Here is a 23,290-nt window from a genome sequence, read left to right as displayed (position 1 = left end):
CTGGATTGACCAAGCATAATGATAGATGCCGGTCGTCGGGATCGAACCTGGGACCTTGGGAGCTTAGTGCATGCGCCTCTAGTGATGAGCTAAAAGCCAACTGCCTGTAGAGCAGACTCATTTAATTCTCTCTAAGTCCTCTTGGTGCCACTAGCTGGGCCAGCACACCCCACCCCGGAGGCGTGTGGGTTACACATGCAGGGCTGCCCAGGGGTCAAAGAGGTGGGTTTCAGTGTAAAGAAACCAGAACAAGATCCTGATTCCTGCTCGTTTCAGAGCCGGGGCCTGGGGTTTCTAGGGGTGTCTATTGAAGGCTGAAAGCCGCACAGGCGCTGAAAACCAGGCCAAAGTCCCCCTGGGCTTTCTCCAGCCAGCGACCCCCATAGCCAGCCAAGCTCGCTCCAGAGCCCCCCCAGCTGATCCTGCCAGATGCACCCTTTGCTCCTATGCTGGGGAATGAATTAACCGGCCACAGCTGGGCCCTGCAGCCAGGCCTGGCTGCACAACAGGTTAACCCTTTCCCCTCCCACCTCGAGACGGGGGACCTAGGGCCCCTTCGCTGAACGGTAAATGCTGCCACCCCATGGAAGGTGACACGTCTCGGCCTTTTCAATCCTCCCCACCAGGCTCTGCTCAGCGCCCCAGGCCTGGTTACCGGACCCCCCAACGGACACGCCCCAGGCCTGCTCCCCCTGCCCAATAAACCCAGAAATACTCCCCAGCCCTGCCCAGACCCGTAGGCTGACTCACCCCCGGAGAGGAGCAGCGCAAGGCCCGCGGGATGCCCTGGCAGCGAGCAGCTGTTTCCGGGTGCTGCTGGCGCTGCTCACCCCCAGCTCGTGACCTCACAGGCAGGTCGGGAATTAATCTAACGAGCCCACGGCAGGAAGCCTCCTGTGGGGAGCTGCACCGAGCCCACAGGCCTTGGCCAGAGCGGGGCTTAAGACGTGGCGTCAGCATGTGGAGGTAAACGGGGGCTGCCACGCCTAGTGGGGACGAGACAGGTGTTAACTCACGCCAGGTGATCCCTTCAGAGCCGTTGAGGGAGCCAGCCTAGCCCGTGGTAAGGCAGGGGCTGTGTCTACAGTGGCCAGCGACCATCCCACTTTGAATCCCCGTCTAAGCAGGGCCAGAGAGAGCCAGTGATTCCAGAGCGAGCGTACAGGCTGGGCCGGGGCCTGGCCTTGCTTCTCGTGGGCAGAGCCCTGGCCTGGGGGCAGGAACAGGGCCTGAGTCTGGTGTAACTGCTAAGCACCAGCATTCGTTAGCGCTTCCCTTACCCTGCCCTTGACACTCCCTGGCTCTTCAGAGCTTCCTACCGGGGAGCAGCGCCCTTCGGTCCTGCTCTGCGTCAGCAAACTGCCGCCAGCTCCCTCACGGCGCAGTCATGACACTCCCCGCCCTGCGCGTTACTACTGCGTTTGCTTCCGCTACAGCCTCCTCCATGAGGGAGAGAGAGCTCAGTGGTTTGAGCATTGGCCTACTAAACCCAGGGTGGTGAGTTCAATCCTTGAGGGGGCCACTTAGGGATCTGGGCCAAAATCAGTACTTGGTCCTGCTAGTGAAGGCAGGGGGCTGGATTTGATGAACTTGTGGGGGGGTCCCTTTTAGTTCTATAAGATAGGTATATCTCCATATATTATGACCCTTCTCCTGGGGGGGCTGCAGGGGATGCGAGTGACAGGGAAACAGGGGGTAGGTAGAGGCGTAACAGGGAAAGGACTGTGGCAGAGAGCTGCTGGGAAGGCTGCCAGAGAGAGGAAGGCAAGGGAGGGATCAATCCGTGCTGTGGGTAGCTGAGATCAGTTACCTCCTGTCTTTTAGACATCCCAGCCTGACAGCTCAGGTCAGCAGGAGGTTGCCCGTGCTGGGGATGACCCCATGGCTGCTGAATTCGCTGCCTCTTAGCCCTGTCTCTGATAAACCCAGCGTTTCCAGGGGTGCTTTCGAATGCCAGACCCTGCCTGAGGCCCCGCGGTCGCAAGGAGAGTTATTTATAGGGTGCCTTGTTTGCTCAGCCCTGGGCCTGCACAGCTCCCCCGACAAGATGGCCGTGTAATTCCAAGGATTAGAACTTCCTCCCTTACTTCCACAGCAAAAATACCAAACAGCTGCTCTGTGCCAGGAGGCAGCTAGAAAAATAACGTTTATGGTGCAAATCTGAGTAGGGCCACTAGGGGGAGCCTCCTGCCAAACAGGTGGGGGGCTGTAGCCTTCCACAACTCTCCCCCCACCGGCACAAACGCACACGAGCGTGCGTTGCACAGGGGCCGCTCTCTGCCGCAGGGTTGACTCCTGCCAGAAGGGAGGTCGCTGGGTCTTGGCCTCCGTTGGCCCAGCGGGCATAAATCGGTGTTCACTGCGCGGAGGGCGATGGCCCAGCCAAGGAGGGCCTAGGTTTAACCAGCGTGGCATTAACGAACAGTAAATGGGGGGTCTTTTTATTTCCTCGCTGGTGTTTGAGCGTTCCAGGGGAGAGAGTTACAGATTTTTGCCAAAGTCTGGAGGGCTAGAAACTTATTTAAAAAAATAATAATAATAAAGCAAGCGGCTGAGTGTCTCGCCTCTTCCCCTGACGGCAGGAGCTGGCAACGCCACCGGTGCAAGATCGATTTCCCCCCAAATCTCCCCCTGCGGCGAACGCAAAGCCCTCGGCTCAGAGGGGCAGCGGGTTCTGGCTGGGAGCACGGGAGCCCTGGTAGAGCGGCTAACCAGCCCCGCCAACCTGCCTGACAGTGCATGCGTCATTGTGCATGCATGTGGCTCCCGCCGTGTTAGGCAACTGCATGGAACATGCTCCACCACATTTGGGCCTGCTAGGAGCCAGGTGGTCCAGCTGTTTGCAGTGCACGGGGCCGGCTTTTCCCTTCGCCAGCCCCCACTGCTCTCAGCTGGGGCGCTAGCCATTTGTATTCGAGCCTGAGAACCGGCCCCCTCTCGCCCCAGCAGCAAAGCCCAGCTGTCTGGGGCGCGAGGGGCTGGTGTTAGCCGCGGCTCCCTCGGAAGCGTCTCTGCACCAAATGGCCTCTCCGCAGATGGTTTTTAGGGAGGATTTTAACACCCTGGCAGTTGGGGGAGGCGAGAGAAGTTTTAGGGCCTGCTCCTCTGAGTCACCAGCTGCCAGGCAGCAACCGCAGCCGGTGCCAGAGCGCAGCGGAGGAGATGGTGGCGGACCGGTGGTGGTGGGAGCCGCCGCTAGGAGGGGGAAAAGGCCGGGAGCTGGGACCACCTCGCTCCCAGCTTCCCTCTTACCGGTGCAGCGAATTGTGCCGTTCTGGGCGCAGAACCTCCTGCAAGCTGCTCCCTTACCCGAGGGGAACGGGCTGGCTGCTCCGGGCCTTGGGCAAGGGGACGGGGAGGCCGGGGCAGAGGAGGAGTTCAGACCCGCATTGCCACATCCCCAGCCTCTGCACTTCCAGCTGGGTCTGCACCTGCTTGGCTCTTCTGTCAATGTCCATGGGGCCTGCCAGCCAGCAGCCCTGGGCATCCCTCCCCAGCTTAGCCGCTGCCTCTCAACCAGGCCCTTCCAGCTCGGAGCCTCCCTGGGGCGGGGGGGCTGGTTTAGGCCAGAATCCCTTTCCTGCAACACAACCTATTTTAATCTCTGACTTAACCGTGAGCCCCTAGAGCCGACAGCCCGGTCCTTTAACCCCTGCGGGCTCGGAGCTCCCCGCTCCAATCCCCAGCAGCGCCGTACGCCCGCAGGGACCCCAGGGACCCACGCCATGCCCCACTTGTTAGAAAGGTTTATTTCTCTTTATTTACAGGATCAATTTTAAAAAAACATCGCAGCGGGGGCAGGGAGCCTCGAACGCTCTGTGTTGGAGCTGGGCGGCCGGAGAGCTGGGCCAAAGGCTGGCTCGGGGCCCCATGGCCATCTCCCGCTCAAGGGCCAGAGCCCCCCCCGGCAGGGAGCGAGCCCCCCTTGGCTGGATGTCATCAAAGGAGAATTAAAGTGAATGGTTATAAATTACGCCCTGGAATAAAGAGGGCTCCGGTACCACGGCGCCTGGCTCAGAGGGGCTCCACACCCTCTGGCCTCTCTGAGACTCAGGCCGAGTGGGTGGCACTTTCCCCCGCGCCAATCGCGTTCACATTCTGCTCCTGTCCCCCCAGCCCTCCATCGAGGCTGGTCCAGAGTGGAGCCTCGTTCCACCCTTAGCATGAGATGCAGGGGCTGGAGGGGAAATGACCTCCCTGCCCTGGAGTGCCTTCTGCTGGGAACAGGGCATGGGATTCCCGGGGGGGGGGGGGGGGGGGGGGGGGGGGGGGAAGGAAGAGAGAGAGTACACACCTGCCCCCCACAGGGCTAAATCCCCCCAGCCCAGCCTTGGGGTTGTTCCCCCCAGTTTAAGAAGCATTTGGCACTGCCTGCTCCCCTCCCCTGGGCAGCAGTTTATGGCTTTAACAATTTGGCTCTGGCTAAGGAAAAGAATCAAAAGCAAGAATTACAAGCGGGGACAGAGAGGAAAAACACAGAATATCCTCCACCCACCCCCCAGCTGGCTCCCTGAGCCCCAGGGAGCACTGGGACCCCAGGAGGAGGACAAAGGGATTTGTTAGTCTTATAAATAAACAAACAAACAGCTTGGGGGAAAGTTACATACAAAAGGGTGCAAGGCCCCGGGGGCATGCAGGCGGGAGAGGAGCGCCCCCTGCTGGTGCACTTGCTAGGGCAGAGCCACAGCGCAGGCCCCAGGGCCGCTCTGCTCAACGGGGGGCCACATATGGGGAACGGAGATGGGAGTATCTAGCTCCCCCCACCCCACCGCCGTGCTAGGGCAGAGAAGACATGGGGCTCGGCTTCCATCTGTCAGCAGGGGATGGCCAGGGGGGCTGGGGAACATGTGAAGGGCCAAGCGTCTCGGCAAAGAAATCGGCAACTCGGTCACCCCTCCGCCCCGTCCTTCACCTGTGCTAGCCATCTGCCCCACAGGCCCCCTGGGCAGAGGCACAGGACAGGGGCCACGCCCAGGTGGCCCTACATCCAGCCACCCCAAGAGCCCAGAGTACGCCCCTGGCCTCCGGTACGCCAATGGCGGGGTGGCACGTGCTAGTCCCTGCCCCAGGAGATGATTAGACGAGCCAGCGGGGGGGTGCTGCCTCCACCCGGGAGACACTTCCTGACCCCCCGGCTTTGTAATGCTACTGGAGGAGGCTTGAGGACTGGCTGGGGGAGCGGCCGGCAATGGGCTTCTGCCCCCACAGCACATTAGGACTAGCAGCGAGGGGCGCACAGTGGTGGCCCAGGCTGGGCAACAGCCTCCCCAAGGCCCCACGTGAGACATGGGCTCCTAGAGATGGAAAGCCCCCACCCCCCCCAAACCTGTCCCCCCCTCCCAGGGGTCAGGGCACATGGCTGGGCTGCGAGAGGGAGGGGGGGACTAGTTACCTTCCACCCATCCCCTCTCCCAGCCTCCATCCAGGCCTTGCATGGCCGGTGGAGAGCATCCCGTGGCCTGGGCACCCTACAGCCCCCCCATACTGAGTCAAAGACTCTCTCCTCCGCCCCAGGCACTTGTGGCAGATGACGGCACCAACTCCAGGAGGGGGGCACCAGCAGCCGGGCGGGGGGAGCGGGACGACGCTCAAGAGCAGGGGGGCCGGAGACGGGGCGCAACCGTCAGCCCCAGGAGAGAACGGCCTGACGGACACGCTCCAAAGCTGCTGCAATCCAGTTGGGGGACGATAGGCCTGGCCCCGTCCAAGGCCACTGAGGTGCAGCGGGCCTGGCCACTGCCACCTCCGAAGCCCAGGGCACCCACATTGGCCCCCTGAGGTTGGAGAGACGCTCCCAGATGCTCCCTGCAGGCTGGGCTGGCCCCTGCGGGCAGCATGGCCTCATTGCTCCCCAGGGAAGAAAAAAAAAAACCCACATCTCTCAGGTTAAGAGCTAGGTGTTGAAGGCAGTTGGAAAGGGGCGGGGAGGGGATTTCTCCATGTGGGACCAACAGGGGGGCTGCAGGGCAGCCTCACTCAGGCCCCCCCCCCCGAGAATGGCCCTGGGCTGAGATCCTCATTAGAATAGGAGGCATTTGTGCAAAGCACCCCCCTCCAGGGCAGAGTGAGGGGAGCGCAGATGGCAGGAAAGTAACAAAACCCCCAAAAGGGGACTGTAAAAAAGGGATCTGGCCCAGATTGTACAAAGAGGGAAGTCCTGGCCTGGGGCCGGCTGGCATGGCAAGTCCTGGCCCAATGCCGCCTGGGAAGTCCTGGCCTGGTGCAGCCGCTGCAGGGAAGGGGCCCTGGGCACGGCTGGCCGGCTCAGAGAGCGGGGCTCACTGGTTGTCCCCCGGCTGGTACTGAGGCTCTGTGGCAGTGAAATAGTCTTCCAGGAAGGACTGGAGATATTCGAAAGTGGGGCGCTCCTCGGGTTCCTTCTTCCAGCACTGCACCATCAACTCGTGCAAGGATGGGGGGCAGCTGCTGGGGCACTGCATACGGTACCCCCGCTCCACCTGCTCCAGCACCTCCCGGTTATTCATGCCTGCGCAACAAGGACAGCGGCTGAGTCGGGGCTGCGGCTAGGAGGTGCTTTGCGGGCATTAATGATGGGTATTTCCATGGGGAGGGGGGACTTGCTATGGCCCCACCCTGCTGAGGCATGAGGGAAGTGGTCACATCAGTAGTGTCAGTGATGGGAAGAGAACCCAGGAGTCCTGACCGGCAGGCCCCACTGCTCTAACCGCTACTAATGCTGCCTAGTTCCTCTATAGAGCTTCTCATCAGTAGCTCTCCGGGCACTTCCCAACAGAGTCAGCAACATTATCCCCGTTTTACAGATGGGGAAACTGAGGCACAGAGTGGGGCTGTGAGTTGCCCAGGATCACCCCACAGGCCAGTGGCAGAGCCAGTCATAGACCCCAGTGCGCTACCTGCTAAACACCACTCCCCTCCCAGAGCTGGGAATAGACCCAATGCCTAGACTGCTGCTCTAACCACTAGACCCTGCTCCCTCCCCTGGACCAGCACAAGCCCCAGCAGCCCCCACTAACGAACACAACCCCAACAGGAGGGGGCAGAGCCAGCGGCTGCCTCCTGGTGCTAGACAGCTGTACCTGGGTAGGGCACGCGGCCCTTGGTGACGAGCTCCGTCAGGAGGATACCGAAGGACCACACGTCTGACTTGATAGTAAACTTCCCATAGAGAGCAGCCTCCGGGGCCGTCCACTTGATGGGGAACTTGGCACCTGCGGGGAGACGAGGTAGATGAGATGGGGCAGGGGATGAGACCACCGCAGGGGGCAGGTTCCCCTGGGGCAGCATGCCCACCGCCAGCTAGGGCGCAGGGCTCCTCAGGTCTGATGTCAGCGGGGGATCCGTGGCCCCTTTGCCTCCCCCAGTGTTGACACGTGGGTGCTGCGGGAGGATGGGGTTGGGGAGGTCACTCTGCCCCATGGTCCATCTGGGGCAAAGGAGAGCCCAGCCACTCCCAGCCCTGGGCACAGCCCGAGAGCCCAGGCCCACCTTGGCGTGCCGTGTACTCGTTGTCCTCGATGAGGCGGGCCAGGCCGAAGTCCGCGATCTTACACACCAGGTTGTCACCCACCAGGATGTTGGCGGCACGCAAGTCCCGGTGGATATAGTTCATCCGCTCGATGTAGGCCATGCCGGCCGAGATCTGTGGGCGGGGAGCACGTGGTGAGAACGCCGGTGCCCTGGGCAAGCCCCTATCCCCTCTCCGCCCCCTCCCCATGGCTGGCTGGGGTGCAGACCCTCCCTCACCTCCTGGGGGTTAGTTCCAGCCCCTCCCCACCCAGGACATGGCTGTGCTGGGCAGGTTGCAAGGAGCCCCCTCCCCCGGCCAGTTGTTGGCTCTCCGGCCCTGGCGATTCCCGCTTCCCGCCCGCTCCGGGACCCATCAGCCGGTACCTGGGCCGCCATGTCCACCAGCTGGGGCAGCTTCAAGAACCGGCCATCCCCGTCCTTCAGGAAATCCAGCAAACTCCCTGGGGAGGGGAGAGGGAGCATCAGGACGTGAGCCTCCAGCCCTGCCCCCCACCCCCGGCTAGAAGTCGCTGTGTTCTCCAAGTCCCTTGCCCTGGTGCAGACACAGCTGGGGCAGGAAGCCAATCAGCCAATCCCCTCCCCCCGCCCCCACACCGCCGCCCCCGGTTCTCACCCTGGCTCATGAACTCGGTGACGATGTAGATGGGCTCCTCCGACACCACGGCGTAGAGCTGCACCAGCTTGTCGTGCCGGAGCCGCTTCATGATCTGGGCCTCCTCCAGGAAGGCCTCCGGGGACATGGTGCCCGGCTTCAGCGTCTTCACCGCCACCTTGGTGGTGCCGTTCCACGTGCCTGGAGCCAGCGGGAAGGGGGACAGCGTCAGGGCGCGCCCGCCCCGACCGGCAATGGCGATGCAGGTGGGGGGCAGTCAGTGCCAGCTCCAGGGAGGGCGGGGGGGGAGGGGGAGAAAGGGGGAAATGCCTCCAGGATGAAGAGCCCAGTAGAGAAGCCCTTGTCACTCCCAGGGCAGGTAGCAGACCCTGAGTCACTCGCACCCCTTCCCTGCAGAGATCCCCAGGTCAGCCCCCGCTCCCCCATGGGATGGGCAAGGGATGCCTGTGTCTCACGCCCCCACCCCCCACAGGACAAGCAGTGGGTGCCCATGTCTCACCCCATTTCAGGGACAGGGGTCTGAAAGTCCCCCCCACCCCCCCGAGCCTCCCCCCAGTGTAGGAGCCCCACTTGGAATGGGGCAAATTCCCTTCCCCCACTCCCATATGGGCTGGAAAACTTCAGAGAGGCTTCCCTGAGACCCCCTCCCCACATCTGACGGGCAGGGGCCCTCAGTCCTGCCCCTATGTAAATAATCAGAACCTGTGGGTTTGGTGGGGACCAGATGGATCCACCCTCCCTCCCACTCCCCGGCCTCTCCCAGCCCTGCAATAATCAGCCTCTGGCCCCGGCCCCATCCTCCCGCTGCACGGTGCCCGCCTTACCCATCCACACGTCTCCGAAACAGCCCATGCCAAGCTTCTTGTCCAAGCTTACGGACTCCCGCGTTATTTCCCAGGCGTCTTTAGACAGGCTCATAGTCTGGGGCTTCATATTGGGGCATACCCGGGTTAGTAGATGGCACAGACCGTCATTGAACTCTGCAGGGGATGGGATGATGGGGAGGAGGTGGAAGAGAGGAAGGGGGGAGTGGAGAATGGGATGAATTCGGCATGCACATGCACAAGGGCTGAGAGGCGGAGGAGGGGAGCCCAGGCTTGGATTGATCGCCTGCCTTGGCGCCGGCTGACTTGTCCACCAGCTGGCGCTGTTCACCTGCGTTCCCGGGATGCAACGGGTAGGATCATAGCAGAGGTGGGTTTGTCCTGCCAGGGCAGGGTCTCCCCGTGGGTACACGGGTCCGGCCTGGATCTGCCCTGCAGCCCCCACCTCCCCGACAAGAGGACGGGTCAGTTATGGGTGCCCAGACCCGCCCTCCAGACAGGTGCACAGAGAGGAGTTACTGGCTGCCAGGTCTGGCTGCTTAGTGGGGCAGAACCAGGCGCAAATGGCAGTGCCATGCAGCCAGCTTGGAGGCCAGGCTGAGTCTGGATTAATTGATTCATTTGTTCCCTCCCTCCACAGATTCGCTGTCCCGGGCCCTAGAGCCAGCAGAGAGCGGTTAGACTCCGACAGAGCAACCCAGAGCAGGCGATCAGGAGCTCCCCACCACCAGGGGAGGGGTGGCACTAGGCTGGATCCAATGGCAACTCCCCTGCTGTGTAGAAGGAACAGGCCTGATGGCTTTCAGCAGCACGTTTCCTTGAGCCAATTCCCATGTGCGCGAGCAAGGCGCTCGTGCTAGAGAGAGTCTGGGGAGGGAAGCCCCCCTCCCTCCCATGCATCCACAGCAAGGAAGTGGCCCCCCCCGCACCCCAGGCCTGGCCAGCCCGCGGGGTAAGAAGCGACTTCAGTCCCCAGGGCTCAGTCAGTCCTGCTGAGATTGCTAACCAGGAGACCCTGCGGATGGCTCATGAAGTCTCCCGCCAATAACAAGCCTGGTCTCTTCCCGCCGCGTCCCTGGGATGCCCTGGATGGATCCAGTTGGTGGTGTGCCTCCCCTCGCCCTGGCTGGTCGCCGGGCCTGGGGTTCTCCCCTCCCCTCCTGGCTCAGCCCCCCCGCTCGCCTGGAGAGTCCTACCCATCCACACTTCCCCAAACTGCCCATTGCCCAGTTTCTTGATCAGCTGCAGCGACTCTCGCGGGATCTCCCACACGTCTTTGGTTTTGACAGACAGGTCTGCCAGCTTGGGCATCCCCTTGTGGCACGGCACGGCCAGGCGGCAGCACAGGCCCGCAGCTCGCTCTTGCGGACAGAGCCGAGGGAAGGAAGGAGCGAGAAGAAAGAAAGAGAGATGAGAGCACAGACGGAGAGACGAGGCACTCGAGGGCAGGGAGAGAGAAAACATCCCTGCCAGCCCCAGGGGGCAGCACAGCCACGCCTCTCACCTGCCCCACACAGGGGGGCACGCCGGGGCCCTGCTCACGGGGCAGCAGGCCGGTCCTGCAGGAGAAGCAGCGGCAGGTGGCAACGCTAGCCAAAGCGGAGGGCAGGAGCTGGGGGGCTCGTTGCAGGGGATCCCCCTAAGGAGTCACGCCTGGGCTTTGCAATCGGGAGGATCGCGCGGGGGTTCAGTGGAGCTCCTTGGGTGCGCGTCGTGGGGAGGAGCCCGCCGGAGCTCTGTACCCGATGGGCCCCTTCTACCCGCCAGTGGGGCCTGCTAAGCTCGCGCTGCCCCAGTCTGAGCCCGGCCTGACTCCCTGGGCAGTCCGGCCCCGAGCAGCGGGTTTCCCAGCCATCCTGGACCTGGCACGTTGGTCAGCACTGAACAGCGACTGCGGAGCTCGGCCATCTCCCAGCCGGCGCGCGGTTGCTGGGGGGCCCTCACTGGTCTGACCCCCTTGGTCCGTGTATTGCTCCCACGGGCTGGCTTCTGTGATTGGTGCTGGGGTGGGGTGGGCAGTGACCAAAGGAGCCACCCCACCCCCCCGCTGCTTTGGCTGGTATAGGATGCCAGGGGGTGGGGGGTGCTGCTAGACGAGGAGGGAGGGACGGTGGGAGGAGAGGGGCTGCGGTGAGCCTGAGCTCGGCAGCTCCAGCCGGGGAGAGTTTCATTGCAGCACAAGGAATTTGCAGAGGCCCATCAACCCGGGCACAGGTTCCCCAAGGGCTCCTCCCGCGCAGGAAGGAGACGTCTCCCAGAGCCCCCGCTCTGGGGCATCCCCGCTCCGCTCCGAGCCAAAGCCCCTGCTTCTCCGGCTGCCACAGGCTGGGATCCCCCCAGCTCAGATTTGGGGGCTTCTCTCAAGGGCTGGGGATGGGCCGAAGGTGTCTCGGGAAGGCCAGGCTGGTGGATTTCATTGCAGCTGCTGGGCAGGGTGCAGAAAGGCCAACGGCATCTCCAAGACACTCAGCAGGCCCCCTCCAGCTCACCCACGTCCCTACTTCGGTCTGCACAGGCCAGCCCCACAACTGCCCCCCTCAACCTCCCTAGGGCCTGGGGGCTCCAAGACCCAATGGAGCCCTCTGGCTGAACCCATCTCCGCACGCCACGCTCCCTCCGGTGCCATCCCTGCCCAGCCCTGGCTCGCCCTCCCCTTACCTATGTAATGGTGGACCAGCTCCTGGATGGTCTCGAACTGGGCCCGCGTGGTGATGTAATAGCCACCGTTATCCAGCTTCCGGATCTTATAGTGCTTCACGTGGTCGCCCTTCATCTCGTCCCAGTCCCGGATGGACAGGGAGTAGGCACCTGGGGAGGGACAGCAAAGGGGTCGGGCCGGAGACAGACACAGGCAGGGAGTGGTGGGAGCAGCTAGTGGACACCAGCAGGGGGCACGGTGCTGCTGCATGGGAGAGCCACGGGGGATTCAGATGGGGGCTATTCCCCAGGCACGCGGGGCTGGGGGCAAAAGAAATCTCTGCTGCTGCGTGCTGGGAAGCGCATCCCCCCAGCTGGCTGCCGGTGTGGAGAAGCATCCTGGCCCCTGCTGCCTCTCCCAGAGCACCCCCGCTCCATACACACACCCCCCGGGTTGCTGAAGGGCGCGGCCGCTACCTTTGGTGGTCTCGCTCTCACGGATGAGGAAGGTCCCTCGGGGGTTGCCCTGACACAGCAGCTGCCTCTCAGCGTCCTTTCGCCCCATCTTCCCAAAGTACCACCTGGCACGGAGGGCAAGGAGAGGGAGGGTTAGTAACGTGCCCGGGGGCACCTGGCAGCCACGGCTCACCTACGCCCCGCCTGCCGCGGGGATCCCGAAAGGGGAGGGAAGGATTTGGGACTCTCAAACGAAGACAGAGGGCCAGGGGAAGGATGTTACGGCCCAGCCGTGAGAGACTCAGAGAGCTGCGTCGGCTCCTGGCTTCCTGAGAGCACTTGGGAAGATCACCAACTCCCCCGGAGCCTCAGTCTCCCATCTGTAAAATGGGGAGAATGTAGCGTCTGTTCTCCCAGCCTTTGTCTCTCTGCAGCTTCTCTGGGGCGGGACGCTCTCTTACTTCAGTACATACAGCACCCTGCATAGTGGGGCTTTAATCTCGGCTGGGGCCTCTAGGTGCAATTGAAATAGACAGAATATGGTAGCTGGGCAGCTGATGTACACACATGCACAGGAGGTACTGGGTGGGGCAGTATGTTTGAGACTTAGAACAAAAATCAGGGAGTCAGGACTCCTGGGTTCTATTCCTGGCTCTGCCCCTCAGAGTGACCTTAGGCAAGTTGCTGAGGCCAGATTTTTCAACGTTGGTCCCTGCCATTAAATACGAGTTCAGGTGCCCGATCACAGGATGGAAGCCTTTTATCCTCTCTCTGCCTCAATTTTCCCTTCTACAAACTGGGGATAATAAACCTTACTTACCTTACCTACCTCCCAGCAGGGCTGTAGGGATGAATTTACTAATGGGTGCAATGCGCTTGGGGATCTGGGAGCAGAAGGTACTACAGCAATATTTATCTAGGTTAAGCTAGGGGTAATCCACTCTCATGCTTCAGGGCATCAGATGACATTACAGAGGTCAGGAAGGAAACTCCTCCCACTTGCCAGCAAGGTGCATCACGGGAGATTTCACCACCTGAAGCATCAGGCACTGCTGGAAGCAGGTTACCACCGTGTGACCCAGCTGGTTTGATATGGAGAGGCAACTCCTAGAGCTGGGGTGCCTTGGTACAGATTGTGTGTGTGTGTGTGTGTGTGTGTGTGTCGGGGAGGGATTGGCTAGGTGTCTGCAATGCCCCAAGGGTGCTGGCGGGGGAGGGGATGGAGCATCTCTTGGACGTCCCTGGGTCACTGGCTCCCTCCTCTGCCCCCAGCCAGTACACCGGGCTCTGGCGGTCAAATGGGCTCCGTTCCCCAGTCAGCCCAGGGCTGCCCTACTCACTCTTCCGCCTGGATGGAGTCCACCGGGGCCACGTAGTTGCTGGGGACGTAGCCCGTGGCCCCTGTGTTCAGGGACCTCGCCTCCCACCAGTCGCCCTCGCTGTGGAACCAAAGAGACGGGGTGAGAGTCTGCGAGGAAGCCCCACCCCTCGAAGGCAGGCATGCAGCCCATCTTGGAGACCCCGCTGAGCCCCTCTGTCCCTCTCCCACGTCATGTGGCATCCAGCATTCATGCCAGAGGACGAGCCACTCCTCAGCTGCTCCCAGCCTGCCCCACCAGGGCTAGCCAGCTTAGACCTGGGAGCAAGGTCTTCCGCAGAAAGCAACAGGCTCAGGCCTGGGTTTGTCACCTCTGCCCCCTGCCCGGTCCCCAATGGGTTTAACTCGGCCTAGCTGGTTAGCTGGGCTTGTGGTGCAAACGCCAATGGGCTGTGAAATCCCCCAGCCAAGCTGCTCTCGGAGCAGGGCCGCGTGAGGCAGGGAGCCCCAGCCAACATCAGACCCGGGTGCGTTTGCACTTCGTCGTGGGGGGGAGGGGGGCAGGGTTCCTGGAGGAGAGGGGCCCAGCCCCGAATGGGACACTCACGTATTGTTGATAATGTGGAATTTCTCCCCCTTCAGGAACGTCAGGTCATCCTCCGTCCGGGCTTCGTAATCGTACAAGGCAATGAAGAGGGTCACGCCCCCGCCTGCGAGACACAGGGACAGGGCAGTGAGGAATCTGCCATGGGCAGGAGAGCCTGGGCAGGCTGCTGTGAGCTGCCACTGTCACTCTATGTATTACAGTCGTGGCTTGAGGTCACGTCGCGCCAGGCACTGCCCCTGCCCCGAAGAGCTCACAGTCTGATTGATGCAGGGTGAGAGGGGAAACTGAGGCACGGGGCAGGGAAGTGATTGGGCCAGGTCACCCAGCAGGCCAGGGAATAGAAACCCAGCCCGGTGCTCCATCCACTAGAGCCCCACGGCAGGGGCACCACGGAGACTGACCTGTGATCCCCCCTCCACACAAGGTGCTGTTGGGATAGAGGCCGGGGCCCATGAAGGCGGGGGCGCCGGCGGGCGTGCTGTGGAAGTTGTTAAAGTCGGGGATGCGGGTGAAGCTGCTGGAGGGATTCTGCTGCGTCGGGTCGGGGCCGTAGCAGGATTTCGATGCCGAGCCATCGATGTTCTCCGTCTGGCCTTTATTCGACTCCTTCTCCTTGCAATACACACAGCCCATTCTGGGCAAAGCCTGCAGGGGGAGGAGAGAGAGCGCAGGGTCAGCCACGGGGCAAAGAGACCATGCCCTTCCTCCAGGAACTCCGCTAGCACACGCCACGGACTGTGCACCGCTGCCCATCAGCGACTCCGGTGCGCTGCTGGACTAGAACGGACCCATCACTCGGAGCGGAACCACGATCCTCCCAGATGGAACTGGACTGCTCCCTCCTCCTGCACTGGCCAGCAGCCCGGTGAGTCCACCCCCCCCCCCAGCAGCCCACCCCACTGCTCCTCGCCAAAGCAAACCAATGCCCCCTTCCTGCCCCACCAGATGCACCCCGCCAGAGAGCCCCACCTTCCTGCTGCGCTGCCGCAGAGCAACGGTCCATGCAGCCGGGCCCCACCCGCCTCTTCCTTGCACATGGCTGCCCGTGCGGGCAACTTGGTGCCTCTCCCGCCTGGGAGTGCATGTGTCTGGCTGCCTGTGACGGCACATGTGTGACCACACAGCTCCATGTGTGTGTGTGGGGGGGGGGGGGGGGGATATGGGGCGCTCACTGACTTCGCCCTCCTCCCCAGCTGTCAAACTCCACTTCCTTCTCTCGCCATCTGCCACATGCTGGTTGCCTGGCAATAAGGTCAGTGGGTCAAGTTGTAGGAGGAGGGGGACAGAGGTGTGCCCAGCTGCCAGGGGGTTAGGGAGGGCACAGGAGTCCGGCCAGCAGAGGCAGGGAGCTGGGCTGTGGGAGGCCAGGTTGGGTGCCTTTAATCCATGAAGCTGGAGCTAGTGGGCTGGGGGCGAACACACAGCATGGCTGGTGCCCAGGTACTCTAGTGATGGGTCTGGCAGAGCGGGTAGAAATTCACTCCCCCAGCCCCCAGGCCAGCCCTGATGGGGCTGTGGCAAAGCAAGGCCGGGGATCCTGGTGGATTCCCAGCAAGGCTGGTGAGATCCCTGCTGCTCAAGGTGAGCAGCTCCCAGCATCCCGGCTTGTCGCCGGCCCGTGTTGTTCACTCTCCCTTCTGCGGGGACTGCAGCCCGTGCCAGCCGCAGCGTTTCTCCCACAAAGCGCGGGACTTTGCCCTGGAGCAGGCAAAGGGCAGAGCCGGGCTGGTGTAGATCAGCACTGACGGCAGTTTGCACCAGCTGCGGATCCGGCCCAGGTCCCCAGCGGAGGCGTTCGAGAGGCTCAGCTCCCTCCCGCGTAGGGCAGGAGCGAGGAGCAGCAGGTCAGGCGTGGGCGGACTCATGCCTGGGGGAAGGAGAGGCGGTGGGTGCATTAGGAGAACTGTGCCAGGCCAGGACTGAGACCCATGGGCAGAGGCAGGCATGGGGAGCCTGGGACGGGCAGAGAAGGGCGTCAAGGGGATGCAGGCCAGGAGCGAGGTGCATTGCTAGAACGACGCAGATACTGACTTGGTTTCTACAGCGTCTGCAGGCTCAGCTGAGCGCCCTCCCCTGCAGCCACGGAAACAGGAAGAACCCTGCGCAGCCGTGGTCAGGCTGCGGCTCCCAGCCTGCGTCTAGTCGGGGGCGTCTCTGCTGCTGGGTGGCTGCCAAGGGCCTGCTCGGTTGTAACCACATGTGCTGGGCTGAGCTCAGCACCGAGGCCTCGTCTACATGGGGGACGTTTCTGGAAAGTCTCCCCAGAGTGGCTAGCGCAGGCCCGGCTCCTAGCACAGATGGGCCCAGGTCTGGACTCTGCAGTGGGATTCTCTGCTGGCCAGATCAGCCGGAAAGCGGCTTCAGAGGCAGAGAGCTCCCTGCGCTAGTCGACACCCTGTGCCACGCGGGTAGCAATGCACGCCTCGGGCCGGGGCATGACACAGGGTCAGATCTAGAGACGCTGCCTGCCTGGGGACGCCCTGCCTTGCGGAACTCAGGAAGGGCCGGGCCATTCAACTTCAAAGAAAGCAGGACCCCGCCCTTCTCCTGCGTCCCGGCTGAGGTCTCCGGCTGTGGTGGCGCTGAAGGGGAAGCAGACGCTCATGCTGGCTGTACCCGATAGTGTGCAGCAGGCATCCTGGCCCCCGCTGTAGCCGGCACGGCCCATTCCCTCCCCAGCCTCTCCACATCCCCGTGCAAGAGCGTCACATCACATCCAGCCCACGTGCGGCCCAGCAACAAGATCGGCTGAAGTAGCATCGTCCTCCGGGCCCAGCGCCTTAGACCCACAGGCCCAGGAGGGACCCTGCTCAGTCTGTGTTTCATTCAACGTGCGACTCAGCTGCACTCGAGTGGGCTCCCGGGGAAGGAGACACCTCCCAGCCGCCGGGCCCCACTGCGGCCTGCCCTAGCTCGAGCCCCGGGCACGCTGGAGAAAGGCCCAGTGCTCCTGCCCAAGCGGCCAGTCTTAGGGCCTTGATGGCATGGCTGACGGGGACCTGGCAAGAGGGATCTCTTGGCAGGGGGGTAGGGGGTGCTGGCTGGAGGGTGGGCTCTGGGCATGCTTGTTATTTTCCCTGCTTTCGGGGGGAGGGGAGGAAAGTAAGAGGGAACATGGCTGCGTCTCCCCCCGCCCGCCCGTCAGTCCGAGAGCACAACTGCACTGTGTGCACGCGGGGAGCTCCGGAGGCAGAGCTGAGCAGCGGAGGCTGGTGCCCGGAGCGGTGGCGGCGGCAGGAGATTGGTGGATGCGGGGGGCGCGCAGGCTGGCGTCTCTTAATGCGGAGCGACAGAGCCATCCCAGACACCTGCCACTGGCAGCCCTGGGTTAGATGGATGGCAGAGAGAGTGGGGGCGGGGGAGGAGGAGGAGGAGGAGGAGGAAATACCAAACCCCATTGAAGCCAGCGAGAGAGAAGAGACCCTCTGTGAAATCCTGCCCACGCACAGACTCAGGGCCGCAGCAGCAGCCCTTGCTGGCCATCTTCTGCCCTCTCAGCCATTGACCCACTGGCCGGGACACGCTGCAGCAGGCAGCCAGCGAGGGGGGTGAGAACTACCTCCTGCAGGGGCCGGAGGAGGCCGTGGGGTGGCCGGTGCGCTGTGCTGTAGGGGAGCGGGGGGGCTGTACCTTCAGAGCCTGTCTGGACTTTGGTGGTTCCATGCAGACGCAGAACGTCGCAGGGAGCAACACACTGCGCTCTCCCTCTCGAAGGGGCTCTGCATTTGCTCTGCCCCTTAGTCACATAGGTTCTGCATGAGGGGCAAACAACTCTCAAGGTGCAAAACCTTTCCATTGACTCACCAATGTGACCGCCTGTCCCTCCCCCCCACCACACAGATTGACACTCACTGGGACGGCTCCTCAGGTCAGTTCAGCTGCTCCATGTTACCTGCCCGAGGAGAACCAACACCTGGAGGACACAAGAGAGATAGAGAGAGGTGGTGAGATCCCTTAGGACAACCCCCCCCTCCTCGCAGCCACCTGCGCGATCCAGCGGACGACAGGCCATCCCAGCAGGCCACCTCAGAGCAAGGCCTAACTCCGTGCCCTTCCCCAGCCCAGCCTTGCTCACGTGGGTCGTTCCCTTGCCATGTCCATAAAGCACACGCCGCTCCTCAGCGGAGTGGTGCTGCAGACAGCCGAGCCAGCCCTGCACTCTGACGGACACCCAACCCTCTCGCAAGCCAGTCCTGGGCAGGAGCGCCTCCCCGGGACACCCTATCAAAGGCTGGTCCTGCTGTCATGGGCTAGGCGCTGGGTAGAGACTGAGGGCGGAATTTTCAAAAGTCACCTAACGGGTGTGATGCACCCAACTCCCCTAGGCTGTGAGAGTTGGGAGCCTCAGCCCTATTGAAATGCTCACCTTAGAGCGGTGTTTGGGGAGGGTATGGAGGTGGGGGTGTCTCTTGGTGGCACTGGGGTAATTTGTGTTTAATAAAAGGTACAAAGTGGAATAAAGCGTATCCAACGGGTTAAAACCTTCGCAGGAAGTGGGGAAAGGCCAACAGAAATACACGCATGTACGTGCACACAGGGACACACACACACACCCACACACCCACACACACCCACCCCCACTTTGTGGTGATCTGCTGGGGTTCCCAGAATTGTGACTTACTGTCACTCCCTCAGTAGAGTTTTGCTACTGCTAAGCTGTGTGACAACCCCCTTCCCTGCGCTGGCTCGTCTGCCTTGCCAGCAAACTCACCAGGACCCAGCCAATCCAAACCTGGCCTTGCTGGTAACAAACGGCGAGCCCCAACTCCCGAGTTCCCCAGAGACACCCAGCCCCGCCTCCTGAACACTCCCAGAAGTGATTACGTAGGTTGCTCCTTTAAAGAGACAATACCCTGTGGCCTGTTAACTGGGGTTCACATGCCCTGCCTTTCCATCACGGCACTGAATAGTAAAAGTAAAACAGATTTATTTAACAGCAGGACACAGGAACCAGTGATACCAAGTATAAGGAATAAAGACAGAAAGGGCTACAAGCAACCAACAGTAGAAAGTACACTTCTAAAGACTAAAATTTAACCAGCTCTAGTTCTTGTTCCAGATGGTTTCCTCACTTACAGCAGCTTCTCCAGTGTGACTGGTTCTTCCAGCCAGAAGCCACCCTTGCAGCATCCAAAGGCTGGTTTCTTTGATCACCCAAGAGATGGATGGCTTTTCCCTCTCACCTTCTCTTCCCTAAGGCCACTGACCCTCCATCAAAAGGCAGGAAGACTTCCTGGGGGTGCAGCATCCTCCCCCTCCCCCCCGAGATTGTTATGTGGTCCCTTTTTGTCCACTTGCTCTCCTGAGGACTTTGTTTACCTTGCATGTAAATGTAACTTCATGATCTCTGCCTGACGGCCAGGCTGGCTGGACAAGCAAATACACATTCCTCAGTCTAGGGCAGGCTGGGTTATGCATTGCTTGTCAAAACACAAACAATTTTCTAGATCATATTTATAACTCTTCATACACACCCATACACACACAGTGCTTTCAGGACCAGCGTGTTATCACTTTGTATATAATACCTTACAGGAGACCTTGTGATCCAAGCCCATTGCCCCCCATCCCAGCAGCAGGGACATGACTACTGTCCTGTCCCCCCCCAGACTCAGCAGCCGGGACAGAACACTCCTCCCGAGCCAGCATGTTAGTAGCCATCTGCCTCGGTGTCCTGACTGAATTCCAGCCAAACGGCCGTCTCCCCACATCCTCATCTCCTGCCGACTGGGCTGTGAAATGAGGGCGGCTGAGCACAATAGGAGCGAGAGACAATGGCCCCGGACATGCCCCAGCTCAAGGATGTGCCATGCCTTTCACGGCAACTCCAAGAGGGATGGGAAGCCTTTATTTGGGTCGGGACCAGCCGAGCCCCCCCGGCTCTTTAACCCTTTACAAGCTGGCCTTGCCCAGGCTGCCAGCCAACCAGATTCTTTAGCAGGTGGCCTGTGTGTCTGCAGCAACCAGCAGGTGGCACAGGGACACCTCAAGAGCCACAACACTGGGGGCTGGGTGGATCAAAAGAGCCGCAAGAGAGAAGCGAAGCGGAGAGAGGTGGAGTTTCCCCAGGTGCAGTCTATGGGAGCAGGGTCCCTTTAGGGGCTGAAATACACAGGATCCACACCCTGTCTCCTGCTCCACAAAAACTCCAACACACACACACACACACACACAGTGTGCAAATTCAGAGGGCGCAAAACAGAGTCTTCCCCCACCGAGCTACCCCTCAGTCTGAGGCATTATTGGTCTATAGTCATTATAGTAACAACTGGAATCGGACACCCAAGCCAAGCCGCACTGGACTGGTTTTGATGCAACGAGGCAGCGCGTGTGTCTAAGGCACAAAGGGGGTCCTGGCGATGGTGCATTGGCCGCGGGTGATGCTGATCGTACCGCACGGGAGCCAAGCGTGAGGACGACGGGGTGTTAAGCACAGGGTGCAGGCTTTGTGTACGCCAAGCAGTGGGGTTTCGTGGCCTGGGCGTGGGAGTGGGGGGGTCAGGCGACCTGGTCCTCTTCCTGGCTCTGCCCTTGGCACATCACTTCCTCTCTCCGTGCCTCTGTTTCTCCTGCCCCCATCTTGTCCATGGAGAGCCTCTCTCGCCCTGTCTGTCTGTCCAGCGCCTAGCACAACGTGGCCGGGATTTGCTTGGGGCCGCCAGGTACTTGTGGGCTACGAACATTAAATACGCTTGAAATGGGCATCGTGCCTTAACACCGCAGGTCCTGAGTTCACTCCCCAGGACGACGGCCAGCGGAGTAGTCACCAGCAACACGAGCAGGTCAAGCTTCTCCCCCGGCCGCCCTGCCAACGTGCTCCAGCCTTGGCCAGGTCTCACCCGAGAGCGGCGGCCCAAACAACCCTCGGCCCAGCGCTGGAGCTGCCCACAAGGGAGAGCGTCAGGTGGCGACAGGAAGAACCACGCTGGGTTCCACCAAACTCACTGGACCCCGGCCACCAAACAGCCTTGGCTTTGGTGATCTAACTAGCCCAGCTGGGCGATGCCAGGGCTGAGGGTCCCCCATAGCCCATTCCAAGCCACCCTCTTCACTGAAATCGGCGTCTCTGAATCCCTCACTGGCAGCAACAGCCAACTAAGAAGGGCAGAGGCATCCCCAGGCTGAGATCTCGGACTCTTGGGCATTAACCAGCCATCTCCTCACCTGGGTCCACGCATCAGCCGTCTGGTGAGGATCCGTTCCCAGGGGCCGGATGGATCCCTAGTGTCACTGCACCAAGGCTGGTGAAGCAACACAGGAAGGGGCAGTGACCACGGGGGTGGCTCTCCCCTACTCACATGGAAAGTACACTTCTCCATTCCCCAGCCCTCCCCGCACGCTTTGCGTGTTCCCAAACTCTACAGAGAAGTCACCACCAATCAGCCTTACAGGAAGGAACCAGGAGCAACCCAGACTGTGCCCTGGGGAAAATCAGGGATTGCAACATGAAAGGAGAGTCACCACTCTGGTCCCACTTGCTGCCTACGTTGTGTAATGATCCCACGGCCCCTTTCACAAGACAGGGGCAGCCCTGGCGGAACCCCAGCAGAGCCGTTCCACGCTGCCGGGTCTGACCCTCACTTTCGTTTCCGGGCCTGAGTTGTTGCACCGCATTGCTGCATGTTAAACAACTGCCATGCTCCACCCTAGAGCTGGCTGCATTTCCACGATGGGTGAAGCAATCTCTTCCTGCTGCCCCATCCCCAATTCCAGCCCCTTGCACTCCACCCAACGCCAGCAACATATTCCAGGATGATCCCGCCCCGATTCCCGGGCACGCCCTCCCACGCCACCCACTCCTCTGCGGCCAGAAAGCCTCTCCGACCTCTGCTTCCCCACTCTGCCAGGAACCCTCCCCAGTGCTTCCTCACACTACTGCTCTCCCAGTCCTTAGCATGGTCCACTCACAAGTGCCACCCCTGGGAAACAGGAACGCCGGAAGCTCCCTAGAAGTGGGGTAGGAGGGGGCCACTGGCGCCCAGACCAAGGCCCCACCCCTGTTCTGCCTAAGGCCCCGCCCTCTTTCCCTGAGGCCCCACCCACCACTCACTCCTCTCCACACCCCAGGCACTTGCCCTAAGGCAGGAAAAAAGGGGTGGGCAGAGCTTTCAAAAGCAATGGGACCATGGCCTCCCCCGCTGAGAAGCCGTCCGGTGCTTACAGAAGTCGGCAGCTGAGAGGGAAACAGGAGCAGCTGACACTACCCAGACACTTATTCAAGCTTCTCCACTGTCCCTGAACACAAGGCATCTCCCTCTGAGCCTGACCCCACCCCGGCTCATGCCAACACACTGGCTCCGCACGGTTCGTCCCTAGGGACGGCCGGCAATTAGGGTGACCAGACAGCAAATGTGAAAAACCGGGACAGGGGTTGGGGGGGTAATAGGAGCCTATATAAGAAAAAGACCCCAAAATCGGGACTGTCCCTATAAAATTGGGACATCTGGTCACCCTACCGGCAATAGAAATACCCGCTCAGCCTACACGGACACCGCGTCGCCCTAGCAGCATCAACACCGACTACGCCGCTGGCGGAGGTGGAGTTAAGACAGCGGAGAGGGGCAGTTACGTCCGCGGAAGCGAAATTTAAGTGTAGACACCTGCAGAGTTAGGTCAGCGTCAGCCCACTCTGCAACGCAGACCAGCCCTTGGGCTCGCTTGGTGGGGACTCTCCGGGCTCTGAGCTTTGGGCTGATGGGTGCCATAACATGCTCCCCCCGCCATAACACCCCACTACAAATCCAGGCTGCCTGGGTTACCAGCCAGCCTGGAGATCCCACCCTGTGCGTGGGGGGCACAGGGCAGGTTCCAGGACAGTTTCAGAGCGGTCCTCTCGCCAGTGATGGGGGATCAGACCGAGGTTACCACGGCCCTGAGCTGGCCGGGTCTTCTGCTCTCAAAGGCAGCATGGGGTGGGTGCATGTGGAGTCAGGCCTCCAGGGGAGCGGCGTGGAGCCCTTTCTTCCTGCTGGGAGGAAGGCATCCTGCCAGGGGAGCCCCGGGGGTGCCAAAGGGAGCAGCTTCCCAGCAGCACCATGCCAACCACCCTCATCCTGGGACTCACCGCTGACCCCCACCAGTGATCCCCCAAGGCCCAGCAGATCTTGGGCTGGTTCCTGCCGACCCTCTCATGGACCATCTCGCTTCTGCAGGCCACAGCCTAACCATCTCCTGGGGAAAGGGAGGCAGATAACAGCAAGGGGCTTTCTGAACCCACCCGCTCTTCCCTGGCACTGCCCTCAGCTTACCTATGGCCCAGACGCATCCTAACCCAACTAGAAGGCAGGGAAGCCACCCCCTTGGTAATCTGCCTCTGGCCCTACAGT

The 23,290-nt window shown here is 61.5% G+C and overlaps 1 protein-coding gene across 5 annotated transcripts in view; it reads right to left on the bottom strand.

Annotated features, from left to right (window-relative positions):
* Positions 1-3,734: 3,734 nt before the first annotated feature.
* FGR (FGR proto-oncogene, Src family tyrosine kinase) overlaps positions 3,735-23,290 on the bottom strand; it is a 36,811-nt gene continuing 17,255 nt past the window's right edge. For 2 of the 5 annotated variants that reach the window (XM_065577206.1, XM_005301987.5), the window contains exons 2-13: positions 17,817-17,877; positions 14,366-14,609; positions 13,965-14,067; positions 13,380-13,478; positions 12,061-12,164; positions 11,605-11,754; positions 10,143-10,307; positions 8,123-8,302; positions 7,873-7,949; positions 7,468-7,621; positions 7,059-7,190; positions 3,735-6,487 (exon numbers count right to left, since the gene is read on the bottom strand). In XM_065577206.1, the coding sequence (XP_065433278.1) occupies positions 6,279-6,487; positions 7,059-7,190; positions 7,468-7,621; positions 7,873-7,949; positions 8,123-8,302; positions 10,143-10,307; positions 11,605-11,754; positions 12,061-12,164; positions 13,380-13,478; positions 13,965-14,067; positions 14,366-14,597 (1,605 nt within the window). In that variant the 5' untranslated portion in view covers positions 14,598-14,609; positions 17,817-17,877 and the 3' untranslated portion in view covers positions 3,735-6,278. Of the gene's footprint in view, positions 6,488-7,058; positions 7,191-7,467; positions 7,622-7,872; positions 7,950-8,122; positions 8,303-8,946; positions 9,103-10,142; positions 10,308-11,604; positions 11,755-12,060; positions 12,165-13,379; positions 13,479-13,964; positions 14,068-14,365; positions 14,610-17,816; positions 17,878-23,290 lie in introns of all 5 variants that reach the window. The other 3 variants (XM_005301988.5, XM_065577207.1, XM_065577208.1) reach the window with 3 other exon arrangements.

This window comes from Chrysemys picta, chromosome 23, assembly GCF_011386835.1.
Source record: "Chrysemys picta bellii isolate R12L10 chromosome 23, ASM1138683v2, whole genome shotgun sequence".
Taxonomy (NCBI): Eukaryota; Metazoa; Chordata; order Testudines; family Emydidae; genus Chrysemys; species Chrysemys picta.
This window is presented reverse-complemented; position numbering and strand designations above follow the sequence as displayed.